The sequence below is a fragment of the Sinocyclocheilus anshuiensis genome, unplaced genomic scaffold (genome assembly GCF_001515605.1).
Source record: "Sinocyclocheilus anshuiensis isolate Anshui unplaced genomic scaffold, SAMN03320099.WGS_v1.1 scaffold502, whole genome shotgun sequence".
NCBI classification, from domain to species: Eukaryota; Metazoa; Chordata; class Actinopteri; order Cypriniformes; family Cyprinidae; genus Sinocyclocheilus; species Sinocyclocheilus anshuiensis.
This window is the reverse complement of record NW_015544194.1, coordinates 435,083-445,375: the sequence shown is the minus strand read 5'-3', so window position 1 is coordinate 445,375 and position 10,293 is coordinate 435,083. Positions and strand designations below refer to the sequence as shown.

General features: G+C 36.2%; 2 protein-coding genes across 2 annotated transcripts in view; both read left to right on the top strand.

Moving 5' to 3' along the window:
* The window catches only part of LOC107696637 (USP6 N-terminal-like protein), a 32,784-nt gene extending 30,989 nt beyond the window's left edge, over positions 1 to 1,795 (top strand). Inside the window, exon 14 of the mRNA XM_016497084.1 lies at positions 521 to 1,795. Within this exon, the coding sequence (XP_016352570.1) occupies positions 521 to 1,272 (752 nt within the window). The 3' untranslated portion in view covers positions 1,273 to 1,795. The remainder of the gene's footprint in view (positions 1 to 520) is intronic.
* A 5,208-nt stretch (positions 1,796 to 7,003) lies between these two features.
* The window catches only part of b4galnt4b (beta-1,4-N-acetyl-galactosaminyl transferase 4b), an 81,911-nt gene continuing 78,621 nt past the window's right edge, over positions 7,004 to 10,293 (top strand). Inside the window, exons 1-2 of the mRNA XM_016497083.1 lie at positions 7,004 to 7,631; positions 7,900 to 8,110. Coding sequence (XP_016352569.1) covers positions 7,966 to 8,110 — 145 coding nt within the window. The 5' untranslated portion in view covers positions 7,004 to 7,631; positions 7,900 to 7,965. The remainder of the gene's footprint in view (positions 7,632 to 7,899; positions 8,111 to 10,293) is intronic.

The following is a 10,293-nucleotide window of genomic DNA, read 5'->3' as shown; positions in this document are numbered from 1 at the left end:
TGACTGCTTTTATTGTCCTCATTTGTAAGTCGCTTTGGATAAAAGCGTCTGCTAAATGAAATATATTAAATATATTAAATTATCTTTCTAATGAACATTATTATTATTATTATTATTATTATTATTATTATTATTATATAACAAGTGTCAAATTAACTGTAGTTACCTTTCTGAAGAGAAGACAAACTATATCAACATGTATTAAAATGCAATTATTTTGCTTGTGATGGAAAAATGCAATTTATTAGCACTTTAGCACATTTGTCTAATAAACTTGCACAGAAATGATTTCTAAAACCCATTCCAAAGAGCACCTGTTTCATAGAATGACCCAATTATAGTTGCTGTTGATCATTTTAACAGTAAAATTATCATTTCATTATTCATACTGTATATGAACATATGCAGTGCTCTATCTGCCTCACAGCATAAATGATATATTTTTGGCCACAGCTAATGAGTTCATGTAGGTCACCTACATTTTCAGTCCACTCTCATTCATTTATTTCTGTATTCACAGCTAAGCCTGATGAGTTTCCACGAAAACCTCTGGGTCTGGAGCTGCCCGTTGTTCTAACTCCAGTCAAACGGCCCAAACCGAGCCCTTCAGAAGATACACCCAACAAAGCCCAGCTCATCAAACGGCCACCTGCCTCTCTGCACATCTCTCTACAGCAGGAGTCCATCATGCTGGATGACAGCCCTTCACAGGAAAAGAAGCCTTACAACGATGGAGGGACTGGCAGCATGTCTCCCCTCCCCTCACCGGACCCCGTTCTAGTGCACAGCCAGATTCCCCTCACACCTGACGGAATGATAGGAGCCCCTGAGGATGGCGGGGAATGGCCTCCTCCATACGAACCTCCTGTACCTGAGCTTAATGAGACTCAAAACCAACCAGAGCTGTGCGACCCTACTGCACCTTCAAATGTGGATGAGAAAAAGCCTTCACAAACATCTCAGAACTTGGAGCAGGACACTTCAGAGACAGCAGGGGGCAGTGTGGCGGGTGATTTACCCTCAGACAATTTCGAATCTGTTTCAATGCAGCCTTCTGGCGTTTCCAGTTCTGAAAATTATGAGGGACAGATAGGGGATGATGAAAGTCAGAATATGGACAATTTTTCAGAAAGACTTTCACCTAAGATCTCCTCAACAGCCTGTGAGCGGTCACAGTTACCTGCCAAACGAATCCCCACAGTCCATTCAGACCCTCTGTTCCAGCACCCCCCTCATTCCAGCCAACACCTGCCCAAATCAGAGACATTTTAAGCTGCCAACTGACTTTTATTCAAGTGTTTTGCCAGTGGTCCTGTGGAGAGCATTATTGATTTTTCAGCATTTGTCTTTTCAGCAGCTCAAGTTTGCTCTGGTTGAACTCACTTTGTGATGCATTTGCACAAACATCGCAGCTGGTACATATGACGGAGATAAAAGCTTCATATCAAAAGTGAGCTGGCTCACTGCTTAATACACAACTCGGCATATAGCCAATTGTTTTAAGAACAACTGCCTTCCAACTTTTCTCTCACATTCTCTGGGTTTGTACAGAACTGCCACTCAATTACACCACAACACCGCCGATGTCTTTGCAATTTCTGGGCTCAAATTTAATTAAATGGTGAAAGCTGTAATGAAAAGATCGGAACCAGGCTCTGCAATATGACTGATTTTCACTACAGTGATTTTCAACATTCAAAATCAACCCTTAGTTAATATGCTATCCCTAGTAAAAACTTAATATATTTAAAATACATTTATTTCATACTAAGTATAGTTAACATATTTACTGACATATCGCTCGAGACTTACTGATATTTAAAATTATAATTAAATGATTTGGAGTACTACTTATGCACAATGCACATTTCTTAATATTAAGCCTAAAATGTCACTATTGATGAGGATTGTATGATCTTTGATTAATATCGGTCTTTACATGCATATTCAAAGTGTACCTGAAGTATACTTTAGAATACAATAGTTGCACTTTAGCACAATCAAATATACTTCAGTATATCTTTAGTTGGGCTTCAGCACTACTTCTGCACTCTTAAAGTGCATTAAGTACAAAATGAGTCGTTCCAAATTGGTATACTAAAAGTACACTGCAGGGTATTTTTTAATAAGTATATAAACATGTAAATGTATTTGTAAGTATACTTGGAATGAAATGTTTTTCAAATACATTTTAGTATTTTTATTTTTCACTAGGGATGGCTCGACAGAATATTGCAATTATTTGTTAATACCACAAACCACTCCATGTTAAATAATACAGTAGCTTATCCTTTCTGATAAGAAAGTAGAGAGTTATATGCTTGTAGTCTGTGGTAATTTGAATGGTTTGTGATGTGAATTGTTTGTTGATACCAGCTTTATGGTATGATGCCAATTTTGCAGTGTCCACAAGCCAATATTTATTATTCTGATAGAGAACACCACACAATAGTTTAATGGAATGTGCAGCAGTCTGTTAGAGTATGTTCATCTCAAAATGATTTGGCATAGTTTCATTGAGACAGCTGCAGTATCTTTGCGATTTAACTTCCCAGCAGATGGCAATATTAAACATGGCCTTTAATAAGATTCAACAATATTTTTCTGGTTGTTTCTAAACACAACTTTCTGTACATTTGGTATTTGTACTTGTTTTTTTCGTTTGTGTGAACATTTTGTATATTTAGCTTTTCAGAGTATTGTATTTTAGTGCTTATAGGATTTTGTATTTGCAACATAAATGACTTAAATGTCAGATTTGCTTTCTGATGGTCTTATCTAGCATATGCTTGCTTTTTGTAAAAAGTCAACTGGTCTTAGAAGGCTGTGCCCAGGAAGTGCTTCAGGTTTACAATTTCAACAGGTTTATCAGATTCAGCTTTGACGCTATATGTGAATTGTTTTGCCAAACCATGTTTCTCGTCATTATATGTAAACCAGGACAAAAACTACAATTTTTAATCTAAAACAGAATAACTGGGAATCAGTGAACAAAAGTATTCTAAACATAAATAATTATACATTAATTACATACTGGTTATCTAAGCACCTTTTTTTTGTCTCTCAGAATAACAGTGTAAACCTATTGTAAGTTGAGCACTGTATTGCTATTATGCCATTGTATTAAGACATTTATGGTTTTAAATTCCATTACAGTGTGGACTCTGTCAGATGCCTCTGCAATGTCATGTTTATCTGTTTGAAATTCAAAAAAAAAAAAAAAATTTCAGTGCAGTATTTGAGTTATGGACCGTGTACATTCCCTTTTAAGGAGTTTTGAGAACTCCAACCAAAAGCCTTTGGTTTTATTCAGTCTGTATATAGTAAAATTATGCTATACTTATTTACTTTGTTATTCTATGTTTGAGTTAGATTTTCATAAATAGACGTTTTCTGATCTTGATTGGAGTGTGTAGAATTATTTCGAAATACACAAGACACAACAAATTACGGGAATGCTCCGTGTGACCACTAGAGGGCTCTGTAAATACATCGTTTGTTTAATGATTAAAATAGATCCTCGCTGATTCGCCATCATTCACCACGTTTTAGTTCCTTATTCTCAGCAAAAGTTCAACAACATTATAATCCATCTTATTATTCTTCATCTTTATTTTGTAATGGAAAAGTCTTCTAGTGAACAACTGCGTAGGAACAGCAATGGAGTAGATTTCCTTCCCATTGAGAACACAGCAGAGATACAACGTTCAGTGAGATTTGCCAGCATCATCAGACTACCTGTAATTTGAGGATCTTTCATGTTTGTTTCCTGCTCTCGGAGGACACTGACGGCATGTGGTGACACAGGTTTGGGTGATGGATGCCACGCTTTGGCAGATTGTGAGTGCCATAGGCCTACATGAGAAGGGCTGACAGAAAGAGCAGAAGCAAAAAAAAAAAAAGGATGACATCAGTCATCATCATAATTGAGCAGGTATTGATGCGCTCATCTGTGCTGAGTTCTGCAATGCAACACTTCATGCTACAAAGGTTATCGGACCACACTGTGATCTATTTAGCCACAGCCAGTATGACTTTCCCTGGCCTTTATTAACTATGTTTGATCTGAAGAAAATAAGAAAACCTAATTTTATTTTATTTATTTGTATTTTTAGATCGGGTTGAAAGATAGGAGACAAATATATCAAGCAGCAGGACTGGGGGGAAAAAATCTTGTCAATTAATTTTCAGCTTTGATTTTTATCAGCTCCTTTGAACTGAGACAGACAACTCTCAGGGTTTATAACCCTTACAAGCTGAACATTAGCACTCAAACCACACACTTGGAGAAGTTGAGATTACACATACCGCTCTTTCTCCTCCTGCTTTGTGCCTGAGGTTATCTGTTCAAAGACATGTTTATCGAGACCACTGGTGTTTCAGCATCCAAAACAAGGAAGGCAAGGCAGGCAAGGCAGGCATCAGTTTTCAAAGGTTAGGTGCCTGAAAGAATTATCTCCAAATGGAGCACCTTTAATCCAGACATACTCCGGGTTTTGCTAAAGGATGCTTCATTCAGACCAAACTGTTATCCAGCCCTCCTCCATGAGCCTTTAATAATAGACTCTTCTGCTAGTGTTTTAGGCATGGTTCAAAACAGAAACTGCTGTAAATATCATCATGCCCACATACTACCTAAAACTTACTTAAACATATAAAAAGATGTATATAAATCTATATGAATACCTTATATATAAAATATAGTAAATACTATATATATATATATATATATATATATATATATATACACACACCTTTATATAAATGCTAATATAAAAAATAAAACTCTAGTAATGCTAGTAGTAGGGTCTTACAATTAATATTTTCACTATGTTTTTTTATACGATTAACATAATTACAATGTCTAAAATGTTTTGGAGCAGTCCAATTTTACAGATGATGGAAGTTTTGCAAAATTATGTAAAAAATGCAATTTTATTCAAACACATTAAACACCACAAATATATGCAGGCATTTTTATTCATAGTTTAGTAATATAATCAATATGGTGAATTTGATGTAGATTAATTACAAAAAGGATGATTTGCATCATTTAAACCCAATTTTTAATCCAAGCATTGAGATTTTTTGACGTATTATTAAGTTACATTCATATTCTAAAAACGTAATATGTGACCCTGGACCACAAAACCAGTCATAAGTCACATGGGTATATTTGTAGCAATAGCCAACAATACATTGTGTGGGTCAAAATGATCGATTTTTCTTTTATGCCATGCTCTATGAAGATATTTCATAAATTTCCTACTATAAATATATCAAAACTTACTTTTTGATTAGTAATATGCATTATAATAACAATGCATTAATAACTTAATTTGGACAAATTTAAAGGCAATTTTCACAATATTTTGATTTTTTTTGCACCGTCAGAGTCCAGGGGCCCGTTCTTCGTACGTCGCTAACTCAGTTAGCTGGATTTGATTGTTGATGATTTGGCATGATCTTGGATTGTTTGGTTCTTCGAAGCTCAACCTGGAGTTGCTGTCATAGCAACAGGTCCGTAAACTTAAAACCTGCTCGGGAGTAGGCTTATTTCATGTAAACAGGATTAGATCGCATCTTTTTAAGCAGAATTGATACTTAAAATCTGTCCCAGCCACCGCTACTTTATTACAAGAGTATCCTACTGATCCAGGGACAATCATTTAAAATAATTGTCATTTAAAAATTAATTTAAAGATAATATAATAATGCTGTGTAGTCTTTAATACTATAGACACAGCCAGTTTTACTAACTGAAAGATTTACTCATTATAAAATAATTACTTCATAATTGTATTCGAGTCTTACACACATGCTATACAGATAATGTAGAGTCGTGCATTAATTTGAGTGCTGACAGATATTATGGGAGTGGCTTGATGGAGCGCAGGAGATGCAGATAACTTGATCTTGACCCTTAAGAAACTTTAATTAATGCTGTCACGTAAACAAATCTGTTCAAGTATAAAATTAAATTAATTGCTAATTACTACATTGAAATAAAAATGTAAAGCCTGTACAAATATTAGAAATCGTGAATATAAATAATTTGGAATCATGTAAAAAATGAAATAAAACAGTGCACATTTCATTTATCTATTATAACATTTATGTAGTTTTGTTCGCTTGGCTGTTTCCTTATAAAAGTCCAGAAATTTGTCAAGTTTTTCGTCAGGTGTCTTTTTTAATTATATGATGTCATTACGTTGGTGTCTTGCCGCCAGCCAATCGCTGCATTACTGATCGTGGTTTCGAGTATCGATACATAGCCCCTTTTAAACCAACCCATGAACACGCAATTATCTCAGATAACTCAATCCAGCCATACTAATCCTCAACAACAGGTGCATTCGAAGAACCGAATTAACCAGATCCTGATTAGCGCGATGATATCATCTTGGATGTGACATTTAATCTCGGATGTAATAAGAACGGGCCCAGATTTTCAAATAGTTGTATCTTGGACAAATATTGTCCTGTCCTAACAAACCATACAAAATGGACCCTTATGACTGGTTTTGTGGTCCAGGGTCACATATGGTATCAAACAAGATCAGGGGACATATTTATTCAACAGTATTCAAGTTTATATTACAAGATTATTAGGCTATTATGTATTTTGCCATAAGAGTGTGGATACTTTTTTATAAACTTACATTTTCATAGCCCAAATCATTATGTGGCATAAATGACTCATTATTATAACGAACAGCAGCCTCATGCATCATTACCCTGTTAAATTGTGTAAAATAGTGTAACTAACGTCTTTTAAGAGCTTGTCAGTGTAAAGAGAATGAAGGAGCATGCAACACTTCAGTGATCATTCTGAGCCCTTCAGGAAAAAAGCACTGTGACTGTGCGCACATGAAGGTAAAACAGCTCCCTCTATCCGTCAGATGAAGACCAGGATGCAACTATGGGATGCAGTTGGACAAGTGCGCTGATGCTGCTGAGGAAAATATTTCAGGTTTCTTCCGTAGATGAGAACACCAAAACAAAAAGGACTTAAGACGAATAAAAATCACTCAACACAAGGATTTGAGATGGCACTACACGAATATGTTTGCGGTCGTTTTTTTTCGTCTGTGAAACAGACCGAAGAAACAAAAGCGTGCTCGTGAATACCAGCGCGAGAAGAGGCACGAGACAAAACCACAAAACAGCGACGCTTCATTGATGTTTACACAGCTCTATTTGTCTCCAGCTCTCTTTTTGGCAATAAACGAGACTAAACCGTGAAAAACAAATAATGTAACGCTTCCACTGTCCGCTCATCATATAACGCACCTGGAATAAGGATTTGTACAAAACTCTTATAACAGGACTTTAAGACGAAAGCCTCTGTTTATGAAGACATATCGAAAAGGAAATGAGTGCGTACAGTAAGTTTGACGGCTGCCTCACCCAACCCGTCATTGTGTAATAATGTGTGTGTTTTTCCTGTATTGACACTTCTAATAACAGAAATGATGAGCTGCCCCTCTTTTTATACCAAATATTGTTCTGGCTGGACTCAAGTGAGCAGTCAAGATAGACACAAGACAGCGCAGCATCAGCCAACACACACATCTCCTATGGTGACACCGGTTAGACATGACAGTTTTACTGAGAAAAACACGTCTACGGTAAGTATTCGCGATTATTAAAGCAATAATAACTGCCTGTGAAATGTATGACGAATGTAGATTACATGTGGCTGTGTAAATGGAATTTATAATAAATAGCCTCCCCTTCAGTAAGCCTATAGGCTACTCTGAAGTTTAGAATGTCATTGTTGAAAGATACGTATATAAAGGAAGGTGTTCAATTGCAAGTCTAAATCTGTTATAATCTGGAAACTATTACCGGTATTGTGAGTGCAAAACATCATTTCAACATCCTTTGACATTCTAGCTGTACAACATCAACGCTGAAGGGGCACAAGTCTGAATTTTCCACTGAGTGGGTGATGTTGCTGTGATGAGGATGCGCTTTCCTCTGAAGAAGATCCGCAAGCAGTTCAAGCTCCTTCTGCTGCTCGTTTTGCTTATGTTTGCCATTGGGTTCACGTATCTTCACATCAACCAAGGCAAAGCCATCAAACTCCACTTCAACTATGGGAAAGGTTAGTATTAATGAAACTGCGCACTATTGCTATAGCCTTGAATGGAGCATGGAGCATTTCTCTTCAAAGAACAGTAATGCCCACTGAAGCCGTAATAAACATATCTCCGATAGCTTTAAATGGGATTGTGCACAAAAATCCAATTGCGCAAAGTTGACTGTGAAAATTAGACTATTCTTACATACCAATTGAATCTTTCTATTGGGTTTCAGAAGCAGGTTAATGAGCAAGGCAGTGCAGTAAAATTGAGCTGTCCATTGCTAAAGCCATTGTATGATCTAAATGAGGATTTTTCCTTCAGGTTAAAGTTTAATTATCGCTTATTTCTGCCCAGCTAACTGCTGATTATTCCTAAACTAATTTGTACTCTGGGTTGTACAACCATTAGTACTACAGATAAGACTCAAAGCGGCTCTGTGCAAAGATGATTTCCTTTATGCTTTTTGAAGAGAAATTAAGTCTAACCCACAGGCACAATTTGATGAATGTCCTGAAAGGTACCAATTCAGTGACAAGAGTTCCCTTCCTTTAATTACTGTCAGGAATAATCACTTGCCACACACAAATCTAGGAGCACAAGTGGCCTTTTACACATTTTCCTGTTATACTTGGTAATGCGTGTGTGCGTGTTCATAAGAGAGGTTGAGGTAAAATGCTTTTACATGTCCAGAATGTTATTCATACAGTAGATAATACGCATAAAATTAATTTCAGTACTCAGATATTTTCATCTAGCTCATATGTGACTTTTATTCTCTTGACTGAATAACACTGCCTTAACCTTGAAAAAAAAAAGTTTTACATTTTATAATATACAAAGATGTTTCAACAACAGTATTTAAATGTAAATTCCTCACGCTTCATGTATAGTAATACAGATGTTGATAAATAGTTTGAACTGCACAAGTTATGATATGTTATCAAATAACCAGCATATTCACTAATTAATATACTTAATTAAAAGCTTGGTTTTTAACATTTAAACACTTTCTTCTTTTTTTTCCCCAAACCACACCCATGTCCTCTCTAGTGCAAAAATACCTCATGTTTGCTCTGAGGAAATTTCTAAACAATTTCTAATTTAGCTTTCTAGTCCAACTAAATTGGATTTCTTAAATCATAGCCTCTCATTAACTTTTACCTTGAAGCCGTATGTCCTTTGTTATTAGAGGTGAAGTAATGGTTGCGGATTAGGTGATAAACCATGACTGTATTTGAGAGAGGACTAAATTTGTATATTTCTAATTATAGCATAAAGGCTCAAGGCTTTTTCCCCCTTGGTTTTCCACTGATTGAGATTTAAAAATGGAAGCTAGTTGCTGTGAATTCTGTGGCTGAAGTTGACAGGGAGAGAAATTAGAGGTGCAGACTCTTTTAACCCATAGGTTAATGAAATTTGTGTTAAGCTCCTCTCAACACACAAGGTAATGCTTATGCAAATGGGTGTTTTGGACAGATGCCACTGTTATCTCAAGTGAGACGTGCTATAGGTGGGAAGTAAGAGGGCTGAGCTCTAAAATCTCTTCACACCGGCTAGTCATTAGTCAGAGGGGAGGTAAACACCTTGGAGGACATGTTGATCTCTGTGGACAAAGGTCTTTTGGAGACACACTTGCTGTCACACTGAAATAAAAATGACCAAGCCTGAGTAACGTAATTAGGATATAAGCCAGCTCAACAAGCAGTATTTGCATTGCATTTATACTGTGCATCTTGAATGTGCCTATTTTCATCAGTGGGAGAGATCCTGCATTTGTGTTTAGGTGACTGAACAGTCCGTTGTTTGTTGACTTGGCTCGGGGCAAGGACACATGGAGCAGGTGGTGGTCCACTCAGCACCAAGACAGGAAGAGCATAAAACATGCAGATTTTGATGAGCATACTGCCAGTCAGAGAATCCAGGCAGAAGCACATTTTGAAATATGAAATCTTTTTTCAAGATGACAAGTTAGAAGAGACATTTTCTTTCTTGCAGTTATTCTTAGCTCATTTATTGTCAGTGCTGGGTAGATTACTTACAAATTGTAGTCCATTATTGAATACAAATGACATGATAAAAATTGTAGTAATGTAATCTATTACATTACACATTTTAGGTAATATAGTCTAACTACTTTTTGATTACTTTTGACCTAAGTTGTTTACATTTATTTGATAGGGATAATCTTGTTCCATATTGACAC